This window comes from Perissodus microlepis, chromosome 4 (assembly GCF_051167445.1).
Source record: "Perissodus microlepis isolate ML-2025 ecotype Zambia chromosome 4, ASM5116744v1, whole genome shotgun sequence".
NCBI classification, from domain to species: Eukaryota; Metazoa; Chordata; class Actinopteri; order Cichliformes; family Cichlidae; genus Perissodus; species Perissodus microlepis.
In genome coordinates, this window is record NC_140464.1 from 32642130 (window position 1) to 32666165 (window position 24036).

Here is a 24036-nt window from a genome sequence, read left to right on the forward strand (position 1 = left end):
CTCTCCTGCTGTTGGTAATATTTGCAAGGACATTTTAATAAAGATGTGACTTAAAGCCAGAAAGTTTCACACCATTCACTTTGCATCCTTTGTCCACGAGTCTGTGCCAAATGTTTTCTGTTTATTTCGTAGTCTCCGATCAGTTCTTACCAAACCTGTCACCCCAGACAAACGAAGGCCAGTTACAGGATGTCCAGAGCACATGTAGCAGTGCTCTATTAGTCTTTCAGCTGGGTGATAAATATTAAAAACGCCCATTAGACAGCAGCAGATACTGCAAGTGTGTGAGGGATGTCCTTTGTTGTGTCTGCGTGGAGCACATGAGTCCTGCGTAGATGACATCGCTGCTTCGCGCACAGAAGCCGCAGCTGGAGGAGAGCTGCTGCGTCAGGTTGTAGTCTCGGAGCTCCACTCACCATGCTAAGCAGGCCGTGGGCAACGATGGGCCACGCACTGCTGTGAACAACATCAATCGGCCATACGAGGTGTTCGTTGGATCAGTGTGCACCGAGTCCGCGATGATGTCCTCGTACTACCACCCGGCTAAAGAAGCAGACATGGCGGCCATGACAGAGCCGCTGTGCCTGGAGAGAGGTAACGTAGATAGCAGGGTAGCTAACCATAACCCTGGAGAGAGGTAACGTAGCTAGCAGATGCAGTGTGTGTGGGAGACGTGCTCGCACATGGAGCAGTCTGATTTCACAACAAAGGCGAAACGATGAGCGTTGGCTTGTCTAATGCATACAAAGGTACCGATGTACACGTCCCTGGGCCCCGCCTCCGCTCCTACACTAACACGTTTGTTTGCTGTGGTCGGCTTCTTTGGGTTTTACGGCACCATCTACTGCGTCTTTAGCGGTGTGGAGCCTGCGTGTGTAGAGCTTGGTTGGGCCTAAAATGCTGAGTATCCATCAGCGTACGGCATGATCCAGCCGGTGAGGAGGATCGTGTTCGACGTCTGTTAATGCACACAGACTTCAACGAAACAAGTTAATAATTTAACCACGACACAGTTTTGATGATGTGCGCAGCAGGGGTGACTAGGACGTAACCTTTATTGGGGCTCGGTCCCCAGTGCCACGCCTACCTCTCAGTTACTGTGAACGCTGCTCGCAGACACATTCAGTTTTTTAAACTCTTTAATTACAACACCACCTTCAAAAGCAACCCTCATTAGTGGGATGACCTGATGTAGTGTCAAAGAATAATTCAGAATAAATTAGCCCATGTTTTCAATATAATACACCAGGTTCACACTGGTAAAACTGATCAAACAGCCACGGATGAAGCATCAAAAGTGTGTGGGATACTGTACAGTCTGTGCTACATATACCTGTATACACATGTGCTGTGGATCATGGTGGTGACATCATGCTCTGGGGATGTTTTGCTGCAAGTGCTACTGGTATATCCACACAAAGAGGATGGAGTAACGTCTTCAACTTAACCTCAAGTGAAGAAAACTGGATGTTCCAGCAGGACAGATATTCCAAATACTCATCAAAATTGGTTTTGGAATCATTAAAGCAGGTTAACATCATATCTGTGTAGGTTCTCAGTCATCCAGGTCATGGTAGTCTAAGGAGCTTGGGGAAAAATGTAACTGGACTTCTTTAAGTTTCTTGAAGACGTCTCATCTGAGAAGTTTTGTCAGTTCTAAGACTGGGTGGACAGCCCCAGGTATCTATCCCAGTGGGTGACCCACTATCATGTGCTTCATTACATGAGTCAAGGTGTGAAAAGGGTGCTTGGATTGTATCCTTAATTAATATTTAATTAAAGGTATAATTCCTCTGTTATCTTCTTCAGTCCCGTGTGCAAACACAGTGCAGTGAAGCTACTAAACGTTTTGTTTTATTTTTTTATACCTGACCTGTCCAATAGTTGTAAGAAGTAGAATCATCGTCTGACTACTTGGTTGTGTCAAAAATATTTGCTTTGCCGAGAGGAGCACTATAGACTATAGGCTCCTCATGTTAGTCTTTTTATTTTATATTTACAATATTATCTGAGTGGTTATTATTCTGGAGCTGACAGGGTGAGGGCCTCGTTAGTGAAAGAGAGGAGAGGAGGTAACATAAACACATTTTGCAGACGTCTTTCCCCCTTATTTATAAAAATGGTCAAAGAATTTATGATTTCTTTCAGAACTACTTCTTCTATGAATACTGCCAATGATCACCCTACTATTAAAACCATATATGTACATATATATATACACACATACATATACATAAACCCCTCATCGGAGCACTAGGTGAGTGGCTCCAGCAATTTTTTTTTCTTTAATCCCCCGCTCACCCCTGTGGGCGGTCTATCCTTCAAGCTCGGGTCCTCTACCAGAGGCCTGGGAGCTTGAGGGTCCTGCGCAGTATCTTAGCTGTTCCCAGGACTGCGCTCTTCTGGACAGAGATCTCCGATGTTGTTCCTGGGATCTGCTGGAGCCACTCGCCTAGCTTGGGAGTCACTGCACCTAGTGCTTCGATTACCACGGGGACCACCGTCACCTTCACCCTCCACATCCTCTCGAGCTCTTCTCTGAGCCCTTGGTATTTCTCCAGCTTCTCGTGTTCCTTCTTCCTGATGTTGCTGTCATTGGGAACCGCTACATCGATCACTACGGCCGTCTTCTCATGTTTGTCTAGCACCACTATGTCCGGTTGGTTAGCCACCACCATTTTGTCCGTCTGTATCTGGAAGTCCCACAGGATCTTAGCTCGGTCATTCTCCATCACCCTTGGGGGCGTCTCCCATTTTGACCTCGGGACTTCCAGGTTATACTCGGCAGAGATGTTTCCTGTACACTATGCCGGCCACTTGGTTATGGCGTTCCATGTATGCCTTGCCTGCTAGCATCTTGCACCCTGCTGTTATGTGTTGGATTGTCTCAGGGGCATCTTTACACAGCCTGCACCTGGGGTCTTGCCTGGTGTGATAGACCCCAGCCTCTATGGATCTTGTGCTCAGTGCTTGTTCCTGTGCTGCCATGATTAGTGCCTCTGTGCTGTCTTTCAGTCCAGCTTTGTCCAGCCTCTGGTAGGATTTCTGGGTATCAGCCACCTCCTCTATCTGCCGGTGGTACATACCATGCAGGGGCCTGTCCTTCCATGATGGTTCCTCCTCTTCCTCCTCATTCTTGGGTTTCTGCTGCCTGAGGTATTCACTGAGCACGTGGTCTGTTGGGGCCATCTTCGTGATGTATTCGTGGATGTTCGTTGTCTCATCCTGGACTGTGGTGCTGACACTCACCAGTTCCTGGCCTCCTTCCTTCCGCTTAGCGTACAGCCTCAGGGTGCTGGACTTGGGGTGAAACCCTCCATGCATGGTCAGGTGCTTCCTGGTCTTGATGTCAGGAGCTTCTATCTCCTCCTTTGGCCAGCTTATTACCCCAGCAGGGTACCTGATCACGCTCACTAGCTGCACAGGCAGAAGCACAGTCATTCCCCCACTAACCTCAGACACAGTCCCAAACATATCTTATCATCACTTATACTTACACATCACAAGCTTACTTTGCTCATTAACGCACACTTCTCAAGGAATGACCGATTCTCTGCCCGTAATCTGGAGCAGAAAAGCTCAGGTGCCTGCCCATTGTCTCTCTCATACAAAGCAGTGGAGTGACCTCTACTGGCCACTCTAAAAAACTACCAGTGAAACTAACAACTGAACAACGATCACCGTAACTATGGGGCCTTTCGTACAGCAATGTTGCCTTCTGGTAGTTCGACCCCCACAGTTCTGAGTTCTTTTGATTCCTCAGACACATCCGATGGAAGACAAAACACTGCTCAGACCATTTAACGCTTTATTTCTCTTTCACATTACTTCTAGAAGGGAGATGCGTCCTGCATGACACGTTGCCACGGATCTCCAAATGGTGGTGTGCCCCTAACAGTTTTATTACAGAAGCTCTCTCATTCTAGTCTAAACAACAGTGTCTCAGTAACTTTCCACTAGAGATGGTCCCCTCTTATCTACTTTTTCCCAGGCAACTAAGGGATCCGCCCCACTCCTGCTAAACAGGTGACAATAGATTTAAGAGCTGCTGAATCTTTGATTTTATTCATTTATTTGCTGAGTTTTACTTGCATCTATTTGAAAGAGTGTAAACACAAAACATAATTTTATTTCATATGCTGGAATATGCAGAACATAGGTTTAAATGGCACATTTCTTCATGTGAAAGACTGTAACATATAATTAAATTTTTGCTTGATGCAATGTGCATAAAGTTAAAAGATTAAAACTTATAAAACAATTTTTTAAAAGAGACTTTTCCATTTGATTCAATTTGATATGATGATTATGCAGAAAAATAGAGTTGGGCTGAAAGGTCTGTCGCTTTATTACGTATTCAGATTAGGTATCATGTTTTTAAAAAGTAATAAGTAAATAAGTAATCTCAGAGTGACGCTGAAAAACTAGTTCATGCATTTATTACTTCCAGGCTGGACGACTGTAATTCATTATTATCAGGAAGTCCTAAAAACTCCCTGAAAAGCCTTCAGCTAATCCAAAATGCTGCAGCAAGAGTCCTGACAGGGACTAGAAAGAGAGCAGATTTCTCCTGTTTTGGCTTCCTGTTAAATCCAGAATTCAAATCCTGCTCCTCACATACAAGGTCTTAAATAATCAGGCCCTATCCCCTGCTGCTGTGATTTGGTACTGTATAAATAAAATTGAATTGGTATTTGATAAATGGGAAATGTAAAGCTTACATGTGAGTCCTCGTGTTTTTAAATTAAGGTTATACATGTGATGTGTCTGTTCATATGGAGAAATCTGCTGAGAAACAAAATAGGCTGTTATTTAAGTGTTGCTTGAAAAACATTCTGCCATTTAGTGCAGGATGAACAGGTTAGCTTGCTGTACTGTGATGGCTCTACACTAAAGAACAGCGTGTGACGGGTGCACAGTACCTGTGGTGCTTATGGTCAGAGTTAGGTTACATCATCAAGTGTAGCAGGGATTAGTTAGTTAAGCTGATGATGGTGAGATTCATTCCACCTTCATGCTAACTTTATATCATCTAGTATAAAAACAGCATGAGCAGTGTACTGTCAAACATCTGCGTACGTCTTGTTCAGTTCAGTCGTGCAAGTCCACAAAGAGCAGTAAAACTCAGAGCAGCAGCAGCATGTAGCTACTGGAGCGCTCAATAGAAAGTGTAGTGATTTGTAATTCTTTTCCCCATACACTAGTATGTGTACTTAAGTAGAGAATGTGTGAGCCTTTGCCACCTGTGTTAGACAGTAGGTGTGAATCATGCCAGGGCCTGGTGCCATGTACCAACTCTTCATGCTTCAGGCCTCGTCCAAAATGCTCCATATTCACATTTTCCAGTAGACCTTCAGAGGGTTTAACATCGTGTTGGTAATCACCCCAGGAGGGTCCACGTTTCCAGTTTAGCCGTGATCCCACCTCTTGGTGGGATCATGGCCTTTAAAAGGCCGAATGTGGATTCATTGTCATTTTCTGTCAGGTAGTCTCCCGCCATCATGGCCTGGGGTGCTTTTTCCTTCAGTGGAGCTTCAGGAGGTGCAGGGGCATCAAACAGCTGCTGGCTGTGTCCAGATGTTGCAGAGAGCGTCCCTCATGACCGAGGGCCATCGTCTGTGTGGTAACCACTGGGTTTATCAACAGGACAATGCTACAGTACACAATGTTGCAGGACAAGAGACTTCTAGGACAATAACATCACCCTGTTGGACCATCCTGCGTGTTCCCCTGATCTAAATCCAACTGAGAACCTTTGGGGATGGATGGAAAGGCAGTAGATGCCTTCATGCGGCCGTCTTCACCACTTGGAGAAATGTTCCCACTCACCTCATGGAAATGCATACTGTGACTGTGGGAGGGTCTGTAAGGTCCACAGACAGTGTTGTGTTGCTGTGTTGGTAATCCTGGCTTGTGTGTGTTGTGGGTTAGATGTATGCAGGGTGATCGAGCTGCTGGACCGGCTGCAGCGGACTGGTGAGCTGCCTCCTCCCAAACTGCAGGCCCTGCAGAGAGTCCTACAGAGCAAATTCTGTGCTGCCATTAGAGAGGTAAAGTGCCACGGCCCTTTTAAAAGAATGTTTTAATAATCGTTTTCCTAATGTCCGGTGCATAAAGTGAGCATTGTCACATCCTCACACATAGAGCAGGGCGATATGGCCAAAAATATTTATCACGATATATATTTGAAAATTTGCGATAACGATTTAACTGACGATATAATTGATGCGAGACAAAATACAACTCCACAACATTACTAGCACAAAAAGACAACCTTCCATTTATTTTCACTTAAACAAGAAGCTGGTTTTTATGTACATTAAAGCTTTATAAAAATGCAACAGTGCAAATGCAAATTCCTTGCTGAAAGTTTAACCAAAAGGCATTTCCAGTAGAAATGTGCTGACATATCCTGAGCATAACCATGTATAATATCCACTGAAGTTAAAAAGAGGTGCTTTGCTACATTAAACTGCTGTGTGCAGTACGTATTTTTCGGACCATAAGCTGCACGGGATTATAAGGCACATTAAGCGAAACAAAGCAGTCAGATAAATCAAACTTTATTAAACTCATTCTTCTTGCTTCCTCCACTTCTGTACCATTGATTCATTAATGTTGAATTCTCTGGCAGCGGCTCTATTCCCATGTTGTTGCAGTATATTAATGACTAACCTTGTATTGTGGATGGATTATCTCAGTTGTTCTCCTGACTGAAGTTTGGTCCGTTTACAGCATCCTGCCATGCGATTGCATTTGTCTCTAACTATCAGGAACCTTAACGTTAACTTTTATAAGTGGAAAAGTGTTAGTGTTCATCCTGCAGCTTCAATATTTATCTTATGCTAACGTAGCTGTGTCGCTAGCGATCACGTAGCACATCAATATCTACCAGCTAGCCCAACTTCAGTAACCCTACAAACGTCACTGCTGTTTAGTTTCCTGTCTTCATTTATGTTGGAAGTGATAGCAGAGCTGTACGTTTGAATTTTTTCAGAAATCTCTCAGTCAGAACATGCTATATCATGCTTAGGTAACTAGCGAAACTAGCGAGCTAACTTCCGCTAGCTTCCTGCTAACTTCTAACTCCGTTAAATGTAAGAAATTTTGTTTTCATGGATGCCTGTAAGTTAAACTTCATAGTTACACCTGGTAAAGCAGCAATGCTGATCGTTTTATTAAAGATGAAAGAATTTAGACAATTTTTAACTCTCAGTGATGCTGCAGTGTTCGTTTGACCTGAAGCGGACGGAGTTTAGGACCCAGATTACTCCCAGATTTAAGAGCATCTTAGTCCGACAAATACGACAATAACGACGGCCGCTTGCATGTTCTGCAAAAAAATGTGCTTTGTCGTGTATCTGACAGACAAACACCAAACCAGTTCCACATCACTGAAGTTGCACCATTTTTACAAACCAATTCTGGTTCATCTGTTTCACTCAACAATCGGCCATGTGTGTATGAAAACAAAGGCACTGCGCATGCGCGTTTTACTCATATTCTATCGCGATATTTCATTTTCCTATCGTTGCCTAACATTATACCGGTATTACCGTGAACGGTATAATATGGCCCAGCCCTACTCACACAACAGTCTGTTTAAAAGCAACTCTTTTCATTTAATCATCTCAGACTTTTTTTAAATGACTCATTTGAGGACATGTGCACTTTTTTCCTTTCTTTTTGGACATCTTTGTCTTTATTGAATGGTGGCGCAGTGGAGATGGAAGATACGCAGTAAAGGACCGTGGATTGGACTCTCACCTGGGCCTCAGCACACTGGCCGTACAGCCTTCAGTAGAGATTAGTAGATGACCTGCTCTGCCTCCTGAGCTGCAGCCACATATTTAGCCTCCAATCAGTGAAAACTACACTTTAAGTTTGAGGCCATTTACTAAAATCTGATGCTGAACGAGCAACCAGCCACCACGCTGGCTTTCTTGGCAACACTTGCATTTAAAAAGTTAAGTTAGATAACTAATGACTGAATCATGTAACAACTAATGACTTAATGAATAACTAAATAGTAAAGAAGATAATAGAAAGTAAATAAGTGTGAGCCTTGAAGCTGTTATCAAAGACTGACTGAAAGCACATGGTGCAGTTTCTTATATTTAGCTAATAATAGAATTTATCATGGATGTTTGCAGTGTTATCCATTGTCTGTGTATCTACTGCACTGTGTGATGCTACATCACCATTAGACTCCAGTCTGAGCCACCTTTGCTCTGCTTTGTTGTCCTTAGGTTTATGAGCAGCTCTATGACACTCTAGACATTGTTGGAGGACCAGAGGTGCGAGCGCAGGCAACAGCCAAGGTATTACAAATGACAAAGCAGCTTTATTTTAGAGATTTGGGCTGTTTGTGATTGCAAACCACAGCAGTGTTGTAGTTCTTAGACTACGACACTCTGCTAATGCCACTGAGATACTGAGGACAGTGCCGTATGCATTTGTTAAACTGATAAATATGTTTTAACAAAAGTAAAACAGTTAAATGGGATTAACAGTGTAGCACTCCTGCAGTGCTGAAATATGGTGACCTCTGTCATAAATGGACTGATTCTTATACAGCGCTTTTCTACTCACAGCTATACACCATGCCTCATTCACCCAATCACACAAGCACTTCCTTCTATACTTAAGTGCAAACTAATCTACATCCACACTCCGATGGATGCATCGGAAAGCAACTTGAGGTTAGTATCTTGCCCAAGGATACTTGGCATGCAGCCTGGAAGAGCCAAGGATCGAACCAGCAACCTTCCAGTCAGTGGCTGATCTGCTCCACCACCTGAGCCACAGCCACCCCATAAAAGGGGTTTGCACCAGAGTGGCAGAGTGTGAAATTTGTTTTTGCTCAAAACAAGTGAAGATGTAGTGATCGTGCATCTCCCACTGAAACAGTAGAATGCATAGTTGAAGGGAATCTTGAAATGCTACAGATGAATGCAGCGTTTAATACATGAATTTGCACTGAAGAATGCCACCTGACATCCTTCCAGAGTTTGCCTCTGACGGATATCTTTGTCTCCTTAAGCCTTTGACCTCTAAAAGCCTGTCATGGTGCCATGTGAGGACGAATGCTCGACTGGTTAGCCGGCTCCACAGTGTGCTCTTCCCGACGTCTGCTTTCAGCAGTTTGAAATGCTGAGCAACTTCATGTTTTATGTCCTTACTCTCTCTGTCTGGGTTTTTTCTTCCTTTGTTTCCTTTCCTTTCCTCTTTTCTGGCAGCTTTTGCAATCAGAATTTACTATTGTTAGAAACATGTTTGCATTTCTACCACGAGCTGTGCATGCTCTCTATAGGCTCCTTTTTGTGTTGTTTGTTTTTCATTATTTATTTTAGTATATTTGATCTATTTATTAGGGCTCCAAGATTTTGCATAAAATGAGAATCACGATTTTTTTTGCTTAGAATTGAGATCACGATTCTCTCACGATTTTCTTTTCCAGTATAAATATTTATTGCACTTATTAACTGCACATCAACTTCGTAACAGTTGAGACTGAACATAAAAACAATAAATAAACATAAAAACAATAAATAAACATAAAAACAACAAATGTCTCACATTTTGTCGTTGCCGCAAAATGTTGTACTGCTTGAAATTCCGTCTCCACCGTTGCTCGACGCTGCATGTACAGAGCAGGTAGTGCAACAATAGAAAAATAGTTGCGGGACGGCACTGTGTAGCGTTTGTCTAGGGTGTTGATCATTCTCCTAAATCCCTCGTTTTGCACCGTGTTGATGGAGCCATATCTTTGGTCAGGTGATAAGTAATGGCCTCCGTAATTTCTTTGTGCCTGCGGGAGTTCGACGTGTATAGGGAAGCGCTGTATAAGATTCCCGTTATTGATGTTTGGGTGGTTGACCGGGACGGATTTTCTCCTGTCACTTTCTCGTCATCCCTGACCTGCTCTCCGTTGTTTTTTCCCTGCTAATTTTAGCAGCCAGCTTCTGTACCACGTGGTATAAGGCTCCGCCCTTGTCATTTGTTGAGCAGGAAGAGTGAGCGCTTGTTTTCATGCAGATTACGTCCCGGATCAAAATGCGGTACAATCGTCGTCGTCTTTTTTTTTTTTTTTTTTAAATCGTTGTCATTTGGAAATGAGATCGCACATAAGTATGAATCGAGATCGCGATTTTCTAACGATTAATCGTGCAGCCCTACTATTTATGCATTTTTATTAAAATTATGTATATAATTCAGTTCTATTCAGTTTTATGTCTATAGAGCCAAATCACAAAAATAGTTGCCTCAAGGTGCTTTATACTGTAAGGTAGACCCTACAATAATAGATACAGAGAAAAACCCAACAATCATATGACCCACTATGAGCAAGCACTTTGGCGACAGTGGGAAGGAAAAACTCCCTTTTAACAGGAAGAAACCTCCGGCAGGACCAGACTCAGGGAGGGGCGGGGCCATCTGCTGGTTGGGGTGAGAGAAGGAAGACAGGATAAAGACATGCTGTGGACTTTATCAGTTACTCAGATTGTCTATAAACAGGCCCATGTTTAACACTACCACTGTGGGAAAATAGCTTGTTTTGTATTGCATCCTTTGAATGCAGCATATGTTTGTCCGCCCACCTGTGTACGGTCAGATCCTCTGTTTTGTGTAACAAATAGAGGTAACTGGAGATGTGATGTGAAATAGAACTTGTTGTTTTGCTCATCATGTGGTTTCCTCTCTGATTAGGCCACAGTGGCAGCCTTTGCAGCCAGTGAGGGGCACGCCCACCCAAGGGTGGTAGAACTGCCCAAGACAGAAGAGGGACTGGGCTTTAACATCATGGGTGGAAAAGAGCAAAACTCTCCCATCTATATCTCAAGAGTTATCCCTGGAGGAGTGGCTGACCGCCAAGGTGGGCTGAAGAGAGGAGACCAGCTACTTTCTGTCAATGGTGTGGTAAGAGGATCACAGAAGCCCACTTACAACCTGCTGAGGAGAGGTGCACACAGCGTGAAGACCAAAAGCAGTAACTGAATCCTGGAATTATTTTAAAAATGTTAACTACAAGTATTTATCCAGTTTCAAGACCCCGTTTAAAACCATTGTCTGTATAATTTGTAAATTCAAACATAAACACAAGAACATCTCTTCGTATACGGCACATTTACACTTTGTTTTTAGGTCAGGCGCATCAACAGTCACAAATATTATCATTTCTAGTTCATTTTGTACTTTATGTATGTTCAGTAGAACATCTACATAAATATACAGTATCAGTATATTATAATTGATATAAATAATTGATACTGTTTGATACTAATTGATTCATTTAGCCTACCTGTTGGCCTGGATAAGGTGTTGTAGGGGTCAGGTGCAAAGTGTGTTGGGTGGGGTTCGGGGGCCATTCCTCCTGTCAGGTCCCTCCAGATCTCACTGTTGTTCCCACTGGGACAATGGGACGACAGACTCAATACTCTGAGGACCTCCTTAAGCCCACTGATGCGTCTCCTGTAGAAGCAAAGGCCGGGGACAGGAGAGACGACTCGTCCATCACTGAGGTGGTTAAACACCTCCGTGGTGGCTGGGCCTCTGGGGTGGATGAGGTTCACCCTGAGTTCCTAAAGCTGTGAATGGTGCAGTGTTTCTTATGCTGACATGCTGAGAAAGATGTAGAGGATCTGTGCAACAGCTTTAAATTATTCCTAAATGCAGTGGAAAAACTTAAAAGACTTCTCTTAACCTACAATCTCTACCTTGTTCACTCACCTTATCCAACATTGATAGTGAAGGTGTTAAAGATACTCCATCAGTCACTTTAATATGACTCAGATGTAACCATAAGAACAGGTTACTGGCACCCTGAGAGGTAGAACTGGTTGCCCAGCCCACATCACTGGGAGGTTGGAGAGGTACTCTAGCCATACGTGACAAGAGATGTGAAAACATAAGAGTGTATCCATCTCTCTAAAATGAAGGAATACTGTAGAAGTGCATGTCAGTGCATCGTCATAGCTGAAACAGGTTAGCACTGTCCTTTCGCTCTTGGAAAGGGTTGATAAGAAGTAATTCTTGTTTCTCTCTTCTGAACGGAGCAGCTTCTGTCCCCTTCCAGAACAAAATGAGTGGGTGTGCATCAGAAGTTAATGAGGGTGATCTCTGTCTGTACAGCTTACCAGGGCAACCCTCGGAAAAACCCACAACCTATTCCAATCGCTGTCAAACCACTTAAGGGTAGAGGGGAGGTCATCAAATGTTCACTTTATGGGTGAAAGAGTAAACGTAGTAGGAAGAAACGGCTTCTTGTAGCATGTGAGACTTTTGTTTTGTGTTGGTCTTCATGCAGAGTGTTGAAGGTGAGCACCATGAAAAGGCTGTTGAGCTGCTGAAGGCTGCACAGGGATCAGTCAAGTTGGTGGTCCGCTACACCCCGAAGGTGCTGGAGGAAATGGAGGCTCGCTTTGAGAAGATAAGGAGCGCCCGCAGACGACAGCAGCACACCAGCTACTCGTTAGTCTACAGTCAGCATGTTTGTATGTGGTGTGCACCCATACATATAATCATATGTTTGGATACACACTGCTGTTACCCTGAGTGTGGCAACTAGTCAGTTGACCATTGTCAAGGACAGTGGACAGTTTTTCTGTGTTTACACAATACACCACCAGTGTAAATAAAAACAGATAATTTGCACATCTAATAAACTCTAAGATTTTATTCACATAACACAAAATACATCTCAAATGTTTAAAATTAGATGCATATGAGATTGAATTTAATTCAGTGGAATTTTATTTAAACAGCGACAAATCACAATAACATGAAGACAATAATACAGCAAAAAACCCAACAATCATATGACCCCCTGTGAGCAAGCACTTTGGCGACAGTGGGAAGGAAAAACTCCCTTTTAACAGGAAGAAACCTCCAGCAGAACCAGGCTCAGGGAGGGGCGGGGCCATCTGCTGTGACCAGTTGGGGTGAGAGAAGGAAGACAGGATAAAGACATGCTGTGAAAGAGAGACAGAGGTTAATAACAGATATGATTCAATGCAGAGAGGTCTGTTAACACACAGTGAGTGAGAAAGGTGACTGGAAAGGAAAAACTCAATGCATCATGGGAATCCCCGGCAGCCTACGTCTATTGCAGCATAACTAAGGGAGGATTCAGGGTCACCTGGTCCAGCCCTAACTATATGCTTTAGCAAAAAGGAAAGTTTGAAGCCTAATCTTGAAAGTAGAGATAGTGTCTGTCTCCTGAATCCAAACTGGAAGCTGGTTCCACAGAAGAGGGGCCTGAAAACTGAAGGCTCTGCCTCCCATTCTACTTTTAAATACTCTAGGAACAACAAGTAGGCCTGCAGAGCGAGAGCGAAGTGCTCTAATAGGGTGATATGGTGCTACAAGGTCATTAAGATAAGATGGGGCCTGATTATTTAAGACCTTGTATGTGAGGAGCAGGATTTTGAATTCTGGATTTAACAGGAAGCCAATGAAGGGAAGCCAAAACAGGAGAAATCTGCTCTCTCTTTCTAGTCCCTGTCAGGACTCTTGCTGCAGCATTTTGGATTAACTGAAGGCTTTTCAGGGAGTTTTTAGGACTTCCTGATAATAATGAATTACAGTCGTCCAGCCTGGAAGTAATAAATGCATGAACTAGTTTTTCAGCGTCACTCTGAGACAGGATATTTCTAACTTTAGAGATGTTGCACAAATGGAAGAAAGCAGTCTTACATATTTGTTTAATATGTGCGTTGAAGGACATGTCCTGGTCAAAAATGACTCCAAGGTTCCTCACAGTGTTACTGGAGGCCAAGGTAATGCCATCCAGAGTAAGAATCTGCTTAGATACCATATTTCTAAGATTTTCAGGGCCGAGTACAATAACCTCAGTTTGATCTGAATTAAGAAGCAGAAAGTTAGCGGCCATCCAGGTCTTTATGTCTTTAAGACATTCCTGCAGTTTAACTAATTGGTGTGTGTTATCTGGCTTCATGGACAGATAGAGCTGGGTGTCATCTGCATAGCAGTGTAAATGTATGCTATGTCTTCTAATGATGCTGCCTAAGGGAAGCATGTATAATGTAAACAGAATTGGTCCTAGCACTGAACCCTGTGGAACTCCATAATTAACCTCAGTGTGTGAAGAGGACTCTCTATTTACATGCACAAACTGAAGTCTATTAGATAGATATGATACAAACCACTGCAGTGCAGTACCTGTAATTAGGGCTGGGTATCGTCACTGATTTCTAGAATCGATTCAATTCCGATTCACAAGGTCCCGAAACGATTCGATTAAATTCGATTTGAATCTGGGAAATTTTGATAGTCAGAAATATTATAATTCAGATCAGTACATTTACATATTTTTGTATCTATAGAAAGGAAGCTGACACACGCAAGACTTTATCAAAGGTGTGAGCGTCACAGCAGATGCCTTTGTGTCAAAGTAGCTGAGGATAAAACAGAGAAAAACATGAAGGTGATTTTCCTGGCCTGGGATTTTATAAAAATATTCTGCAGTACATCAAAAACGAAAGAAAACCATTAATCAACTTATGAACGTTACCTCTGACGTTACAGCGGTTTTATTACAGACACGGCTGAGCGTTTTGCATTTTGCATAATTTTAAAAAGTTAAAATTTGTTCAGTATTGAACAGCAGAAATTAGGTTTTCTTTTCGGAAGTATATAAAACGGAAAAAAAAACGTAGGCCGACAGCGCTGTAAACAACGGTAGACTTGTGCGTAACAAGCAAGTGAATAATGAAGAAAACAGATTTTTAGACGGGAAGCTGTTCTTGAAGTACAGAGAGAGAGAGAGAGAGCTGTGCATCGTGGTCGAAGCAAAACAGTAAAAGTCAGAGTGAATTCATGACGATGTTTATGTGAAGCGTAGTTTGGATCTTCTTTTGCTGCTGGTTCAGTCAATATTGTTTGGAGAGAGATCAAACTAACAGCTTCAGAATCAGCGCATAAAGGGCGTGAACACAAAGCGCGGACCCGCCGACAGATCAGAATCAGCGAGCTGTCGGCTTTCAGCCCCGACTGTGAGAAAGGCGACATCTCACTGATTCTGATCCGCGTTTTGTCTTTGTGCAGAATCCGTGTACCTGCTCTCATTTACTGTCTTAGCTGTTTGGTGGTTGTTGAAATTTTGTGAGATTTCACCAGAGATTCTGGCATTTCGGGCAAAATAAATTTATATTAAAAAATCAATTCAGGATTTTAATGAATCGATTTTACGGTATCCAAGCCAGAATCGATTTTAATCGATAAATCGATTATAAAAACCCACCCCTACCTGTAATACCTACAGCATGTTCTAATCGCTCTAATAGGATATTATGGTCGACAGTATCGAACGCTGCACTGAGGTCTAGCAGGACAAGCACAGAGATGAGTCCACTGTCAGAGGCCATAAGAAGATCATTGTAACCTTCACTAAAGCTGTTTCTGTGCTGTGATGAGCTCTGAAACCTGACTGAAACTCTTCAATAAGCCGTTCCTCTGCAGATGATCTGTTAGCTGTTTGACAACTACTCTTTCAAGGATGTTTGATATAAAGGAAGGTTGGAGATTGGCCTATAATTAGCTAAGACTGCTGGGTCTAGAGATGCTTTTTGAGTAAAGGTTTAACTACAGCCAGCTTGAAGGCCTGTGGTACATAGCCGATTATTAGAGATAGGTTGATCATATTTAAGATCGAAGCATTAATTAATGGCAGGACTTCTTTGAGCAGTTTTGTAGGAATGGGGTCTAAAAGACACGTTGATGGTTTGGAGGAAGTAATTATTGAAGTTAACTCAGAAAGATCAATTGGAGAAAAAGAGTCTAACTTAACATCAATGGTACTAAGAGTAGCTGTAGATAATATTACATCTGTGGGATGATTATTGGTCATTTTTTCTCCAATGATTAAAATTTTATTTGTGAAGAAGTTCATGAAGTCATTACTAGTTAACGTTAAAGGGATGGTTGGCTCCACAGAGCTCTGACTGTTTGTCAGCCTGGCTACAGAGCTGAAGAGAAACCTGGGGTTGTTCTTATTTTCTTCAATCAGTGATGAATAGTAAGATGTTCTGGCTTTACAAATTTTTTATGTTTAAGTTGTTTGTTGCTGGTTTTTAGTTTGTTTTTTGTCTGTTTGGGAGCTGACACAGTCTCTATGGAGATGGGTTTTTGGGGGGGTAGCAGGAGGAGAGAAGCTGCAGAGAGGCGTGTAAGACTGCAACTCTGCTTCCTGGTCCCAACTCTGGATAGTCATATTTTGGGGGGTTTAATAAATTTGTCCATATTTCTAGAAATGAGAGCTGCTCCATCCAAAGTGGGATGGATGCTGTCTCTCCTAACAAGACCAGGTTTCCTCCAGAAGGTTTGCCAATTATCTATGAAGCCCACATCGTTTCTGGGACACCACTCAGACAGCCAGCAATTTAAGGAGAACATGCGGCTAAACATGTCACTCCTGGTCTGATTGGGGAGGGGACCAGAGAAAACTACAGAGTCCCACATTGTTTTGCAAAACGCAATACCAGTCAGGTTAATGACCTCAGTGTGTTATCCAATCGGTCTGCCACATGTGATAACACCACTGTCTTTGTTAATCTATTAAACATTCAGACACTTATCTAATCCAGCATCTCCTCACCAACCGTAAGTTAGACTTTCCCAGCTTAACTGAGACATGGCAACAACCCCATGACTTCTCTGAGGGTTGTTTACATCTGTGGAGCTTGTGGAACTGGGCAGGCAGGAGACATACCAGTAATGTTTGGCTAGAAGTGGAAGGAATGTGGGCATGGGGAGATGGGAGTGGGTCAGCTAAGCCTGTCAGAGGTTTCATGTGTTTGGCCTGGGAGCAGGTCAGCAGTGACTTAGCGCACATACAAACCGTCTGCACCAATTACACGTTGGCTAAAATAACACAAACACTTTATTTTCTTTTAGAAACGATTAAGCTACCTAACACTCAGAAAGGCAAGCAGTTTCATTCATGTGGACTTGGAGTTTAATTTTCACCTGCGTCTCGCAGGTACCTGGACTAAACCAAGCCACGAAGTAAGGAGGGGCAGGTGGGGTCAGGGGACTGTATTCTTTGTTTCCAAAAACAAAACAAAACTAATGCTAGGAATCCAAAAACATTGTTATAAGTGAAGTGAACAGTGTTTTATGGTGATACATTAATCATATTTCCATCATTTAATCCTGTTTGTTTGCATCTGTTGTCTAGGGCCCTGTCAGTCACAGGCCCTCGTCATCTCTTTTCTTGTCCTCCTTGCGATGCACCTGTATGCAGATGACACCCAGCTCCACCTCACCAGCAAACATACTTGCCTCTCTCCTCTCTCACTGACTGCTTGTCTGAAATAAAATCTTGGTTCTCTTCAAATTTTCACAAATGAAACAGTGACAAAACCGAGGTTCTCCTCACTGGTGAAAATCAAGCCTGTTCCAAATGTTTTTCCTCAGTCATTGCTAGTTCTTCTGTCTCCTCCTCTTCATGGGGTAAAAGTCTTGATACTCTGTCCTTCTATTCTCATATAAATATTATTATTTGCTGAGCATATTTTCATCTAAATAACAGTCCCTCCCTTACTCCCCGTTCCACTGATATCCTTGCTCAATGCCTTTTTGAGTCTCGCCTGGATTACTGTAATTCCCTGTTCTCCCTCTTCTTTGGTCTTATTCACACATTCCTCCCTATGATTCAGCTGGTCCTGGATTTAGCCATATTACCACTAGAACCTCCTCTATTCACCACATCACTCTTGTTTTGCAACAGCTTTACTGGCCCCAATAAAATTCTGTATCAACTTCAAAATTCTCCTGCTGACATTGAAGGCCATCTTCAGCCTCACCTCTCCAAATTTGTCTGAGCTTCTCCATTTCCTTCTCCTACCAGCATCCAGCATCGTTTTGTATAAATCATATGTGTCACTGAAATGATACATGTCCCAAACACCTCAGCCTTTCGAGTAGAAGGACTAGAGGCTCTATTCTGAGATCTCCTCACACCATCTCTAGGAGAAGAGTCCAGCCAGCCCTCAGAGGAAGCTCATTTCTGCAGCGAGGATCTCATTCAGTCACTACTTAACCTTCCTTACCCGGGTGGACTGGTGCAGCGCTGTATGACTGCAGAAGCAGCACCAAACTGTCTGTCGCTCTCTCCTTCCTCTCGCTCCACATTCTTGAACTTGGCTACGTCTAGAAATTCTTTCCAGAAAAATTATGAACTGAATCAGTGACAAAAGTACAAGTGCAGAGTCCAACACCCACGGGAAATGGGTCCAATGTATTGCCAGCAATAGGGAACAAGCTCTCACTGCAGTTGTGCAGAGACTGAAGGCCCGTAGCACTGGTCCAAGTACCCTATACTGCAGCAGCTCCAGTGTCTACCATCTGGCACCAACTACCTTGTGGCCATAGCTCCATACAACTGTCAACTGCTAACTTTCTGCAGCATCAGTCACAGAACTCCAAAAGTGCATCTATGCATGCAAGAAAGCTTCACAGAATGTGTTTCCAAGGCCAAGCAGCTGCATCCAAGCCTTACGTTACCAAGTTCAATGCAAAGTATCAGATGTAGTGGTGTAAAGCACACCACCACAGTAATCTAGAGCAGCATGTTCTCTGGAGTGATGAATCATGCTTCTGTGTAATCCACAGGACAGGTCAGGGTTTGGTGGGTGCCAGGAGAACAGCACTTGTCTAACTGCACTGTGACAAGTGTAAAGTTTGGTGGTGGGGGGATTATGGTGTGGGGTTGTTTTTCACGAGCTGGGCTCAGCCACTTAAACCCTTTTTCCATTATACCTACTCAGATTGGCTCGATGCAACTCGAGGTGGTACGGCTCAGCTGGACTCAGCTTTTTGTCAGACTTGGGGACCATGCAGTCTTTTGATGTCACATTTTCAGATTGCCTTGGATTACTTGGAACCCAGCAGAGTAGGTACTAAAAAAGTACCTGGTAACATGTGCTGTGACCTAGTGGAAAACCCTAAAAACATCAAGCCGACCTGAGTAGGTACTAATGAAAAAGGGCTACAAATCTTGCAGGAGCAGGTTGGTTGCTGATGCTGTGGGCAGAGGCAGGTGGCTAAAAATAGACAGGGGGTCCAAAGAATGCTAGCAGGATGGGAGGGTACAACTGATGTTAGTAACAAAATTAAGGCTGGAGTGAACCAGTGGAAAAGTTTTAACATCGTTAAGAACCAAGAAGGTAAAGAGCTTGACTTGTGAGAAGTGTGGCAAAGTTCTTGTATTTCATAGTTTCACATCGCTCCCGTTCAGTGACATCTACGTGTGTGTTTTACACTGGCAGGATGAAAGCTTTCAAAGTACAGACTGCTGCATGCATTTTTGATCTGGATGGAAAAAGCATGAGTTAATAATAATAGGTTTAAATGAGCCGCCACTGGCAGCCAGATTGAAAAAATCGTCCTGCACAGGGCTCTAGTGCAGAATGGTCCAGCCAATGCCCCCAACCTCCTCCCCACTAACCCTCTGTTGAACTTCTGCCAAAGATCTTGCAGACTGAGGCCTCTGTCAGACATTTCCAGCACACCCACACTATATGTTTGGGCAAGTCAGGCCTTTCCAACATCCTCCCTTTCAACAAAACCAAATAATTTCCTCCCATTTATGTAGTGGAAATGTCAACAAGTGCTGTGTGGCAGGCAGGAGTTGGACCCAAAATGCAGGCTCTCAGACTCGAGGGATGAACTCAAAGTCACAGCTTTATTGGCTGGCAAGGAAGATGCATACAAAACAAAACCACACTGGGAACTCTAAGGTCAAGAAAACACAGGGAGCGAGTAACACAGCAATGAGGGACGACGCGACACTGACTCAGAGAAACACAGGACTTAAATACACTGGGAAATAACGAGGGGAATGAGACACAGGAGGGGAGCACAGCTGGGAGAAATCAGACATAACCAGACCAAAGGGAAGCAAAACTCAATACATTCACGTAGGACACAGACCTTCAAAGTAAAACAGGAAATGTAACACAGACGCGGACTGACTAGGGGAGACAGAGCAAGTAAGAAACTCAGAGACCAACATAAAGGAGGCACAGAGGGCAGCTACTAAACACTCAGAAAACTAACCAGAATACAAGAAACCCAAACTAAGATACTAGACTATAGAATAAACTGAGGCAACAAAGACAACTTAGAACATGCAACATAATACAAAAACCCTGAGACACAAGAAACTCAAAACACTGGGTCAGGAGCTCCAGGATCCTGACAGGAAATGTCCAAGAAAACTACCAAAGATAACACAATCTGGGAGATATAAAATAACTTCAAAGCTGTTGTGACAGAATAAAGAACCCACGCACAGCACTGTTAATTTTCTTTATTTCCAGACTGTTGTTGTGGCAGCGGTCCAGCTGCCCTCCTCGTTCTTCATGCCACACACAGATCTCTCTTCTAGTCCTGGCGACTCAAATGGAGACATTATCAGATGATGGAGGTCAGCTGTATGAGTTGGCCTCCCCTGTCACACACCCTGAGCCCACTGCTCCACCCTTCCCCTGCAGCCGTGCAACAGATGGCCCACTCACTCTAATCCCACGCTAATGATGTCAGCCACAACAAGGTCCCACTGGACATGTAAACCTGCAAGACCATGGAAATTAGGCCAGAAGGGATGACAGTGAAATAGTCACTACAGAGGAACGGACAGGGCAACAGCAATCCTGGGAGGCTGCCAAAAGACAGGCAGCCAGTGAAGTGGAGATCAAACGATCAGTGTATCTGCTGTTTTATCGTTTATAGCTGTGGAGAGTCTTAAGGTAATATCGACACGCCCTGACAAAGGGGGATCATTCCCCGTACATATGGGAAATGTAACGGAGTGGTGAGATAGTCTGTGATAGAGAACTGGTGGCAGTAGATGGCTACCCCTCCTTGAGCCCATTTCTGCGGATGTTTGTTGTTAGAATGGAAATGTTCCTGTTCCTACTGTCACCAGCGCTTGCTCATAGTCAAATAGGATTTGTCCATCTGAAACACGAATGTCCAGATACCAAGTACAAATGGAGCTTAAAGGATCTGTTACTGGATGCTTTTTTTCCCTTATTTTTCTCATGCAACATGTCAAAGAATTACGTATGTATCAAGTAAGCAGTTGGTGTATGACGAAGATACTATAGGTGGCACAAATTGATCCATCCCTCCATTTCAGGGGCAGCAGTCTAAGCAGAAATGCCCAGAATTCCCGATCCCCACACACCAGGGATACTCAAACCAGCATAGACAGAATATCTCCAACATGTCCTGGATCTACCCTGTGACAACAACATAGCTGCTTAGATAAACCTGAATAACAAATAGGGTCTGGCTGATAGACTGTGTAGCTGTGGTCATATATCACCATGTAGATTAATGCATTATTTCACCTTCCACAGATCTCTAGAATCCAGAGGCTAACCAGCCCAACGCCTTCATCTGATTTATCATCCAGACCTCCCGATTCTTCTGCTCCAGCAGGAAGAAAGACCATGGATGGAAGCAAAGAAGTAGTCAACCAACAGCTGTTACCTGAGCTGAAGCATTGAAACCCGCAGTTTAGGATCCTCATGCCACTTTCTTAGACAAATGAAAAATGCTGAGCTAGCTTGTAGTCAGAACGTGCCTGTAAATTTCTTTTCCCAGAGTGATGTCTTCCTGAGCATCCTGTTACATACGGCCAAATATTCTCTCTGGTGTGTAGCTTAATCAGAATCTAAACTGCACATCCTCAAGTGTTTTATAGTACACTGCATTTCTGATTAGAGTCCACATTCTGCAGTAGACCTCGGTAGCAGAAAAAAACATTTCCCAAGATAGACCCAGATAGAAGGCTAAGTGTTGGCATTTGTGAATGGCTTGTTCAATTTTGTGAAATTGTTGACATTTTTTTGTATTTTATTTTTTGTCTCTATATTTATTGGCAAATTTCCCATGAATTAAAGTCAGTGTAAAATTAATATTCTTGCATTAGTATTCTTTTATACTGCATAGTGCTCACACTCACAATCCTCCCATAACACATAATTACATAATCTAGAGCCAGTTTCTTGGAATGCTGGTAGACCTGACCATTTCTTCCCAGCGCTTTTTTCCATCCCTGCTAACCTCATTTCTTCAGGGCTGCCTTTACTACCCTTAATGATTTCATGGTACAGTAATTCCTGGCAACTCAAGGATGGGAAAGCCATGCTGAAGCCAGTTTATATTTTGGACAGGACATGGAACATTTATTCAGAATGAAACATTAGTATAGGCGGGTAACTGGACTGGTATTTAAGAAGTGTTTTCTACTCAGTTTGAGCACTTGAAGCACATTCTGCTGTAAGGCTTATTCACCCAATCGCACACATTCACACAGTTTTTTAAATCTATACCTAAGTACTTTTATCTCTGATGGATGCACTGGGAGCAACAGTGCTTTGAGTAGTTTGTCTAAGGATAGTTGATACTTCCACAGAAGGAGCTGGAGATTGTTCCACTGACCATCTGATTGGTAGATGAATTGCTCTGATACCTGATCCGTGGCCACCCTACATCCCGGGAAATGGAAGTGAGAAATTAATTTGTAAATAGTATGTAACAATAGAGGTGTGAACTGAAGTGGGAGAAATAGTTCATTTATGTAACCTGTCCATTAATCTAGTACTTTAATGTTACATATATTAATGCACGCAGTGAACTCTGTAGAAATATGTAAAGAAAGAGACACTCTGGAAGATTTTATACCTACCATCAAAAATGGTAAATGGCCTGTATTTGTATAGCGCTTTTACTAGTCCCCCCTAGGGACCCCAAAGCGCTTTACACACCCAGTCATCCACCCATTCACACACACATTCACACACTGGTGGAGGCAGCTACAGTTGTAGCCACAGCTGCCCTGGGGCAGACTTCCTTCAGAGCTTCCTTCTTACAAAGGTCCAAACTGCTTCCTATACACGACTTTATTTTTCTATTCTTGATTTCTTAACAGAGAAATTGAAAAAAATAAACAGAAAATAATACTGAAGAAAAGCTACATAATGTCAGTCATTTTCCTCAAACTGTGATCTGACTGGCTTAATAAGTCAGATCACATTTCCTATTGGAGAAGACAGTTAAGTCCCACCCCTCTGTAAATATCTGTAAGAAGTCCAGTGAAGTGCTGCCGAATAAGAACAACAACGATAATGTGTAGTATGATTAATATGACTATTTTGAAAATTCTGATTTTCATTATGACCACTAAATATGAAATATATTTCATTCTTACATTTAGATGTATATATTTATAAATGTATTTAGTAAATTTATAATTAGCTTTAACTGCTCAGTGCAGCTGTTAGAAAATGGTTCAGACTCCTACCTTCATTTCAGTATTCTGCAAACCTCATGTGGGTGATGTTTGCATCTGGCAGGAAATATTTGTATCTGCATCTCTGTGGGCTTGTCTCTGTCATTGCTCTGTTGTGTGGAGAGATGAGGTTTGCTCGAGTCTTGAGCTGGTGTTCATTTAAAACCATGAAATATCAATCTGAGAGGCGCAGTATGTCGAAGTATGTCGATCCCACCAGATGGCCCTCCAACTATTGCTTTTGAACATTACCATGCTATTGTGTTCAGGTGCAGTCCGTGTTCCACTGGAGAAGATTGTATGTGTGAATGACAGCAAGTTCAAATTTCATGCTGTCGCTCCTTTAGAGCTCAGGTCCTAATAAAACAATAAGCAGATACCCATGTGTATGTGAGATAAACATCCAGCGGCTCATGGGTGTGTGTGTGTGTTGACCTCACATATTCCCACTCACGGGGCCATTTTTGAGCCAGTGTCTTTGCAGTAGTGATTGGGGTCGCTGCTTATAACTCACGCTTTCTATAATCTGGCTTGCTCATTTCTCTGCTGATGGTTTCACTGCGACTGGCGGCTCGAAAAATGAAGGTAAATATAAGCAATGGCCAAATGAAGCTCTCTGAAGCATCGGCGCGTATAATTTGAAACAGGATTCAATACTCGAAGCTTTTCAACACAGTCCTCTTTTACAGCATCTGGTGGCCGAAGCACGAAGA

At 43.0% G+C, this 24036-nt stretch overlaps 1 protein-coding gene across 3 annotated transcripts; it reads left to right on the forward strand.

The window, feature by feature from the left end:
- Positions 1–161: 161 nt before the first annotated feature.
- Positions 162–21947, forward strand: lin7b (lin-7 homolog B (C. elegans)). Of its 3 annotated transcripts, none has more exons than XM_084927157.1 (6): positions 168–594; positions 5932–6050; positions 8250–8321; positions 10711–10920; positions 12308–12494; positions 21387–21947. In XM_084927157.1, the coding sequence occupies exons 1-6, from the start codon at positions 519–521 to the stop codon at positions 21392–21394; spliced, it is 672 nt and encodes a 223-aa protein (XP_084783283.1). In that variant the 5' UTR covers positions 168–518; the 3' UTR covers positions 21395–21947. The 3 variants fall into 3 exon arrangements, with proteins under 3 accessions (XP_084783285.1, XP_084783283.1, XP_084783284.1); XM_084927158.1 differs by having other exon boundaries at positions 176–594; positions 12308–12471; XM_084927159.1 differs by lacking the exon at positions 8250–8321 and having other exon boundaries at positions 162–594.
- The last annotated feature ends 2089 nt before the right edge of the window (positions 21948–24036 follow it).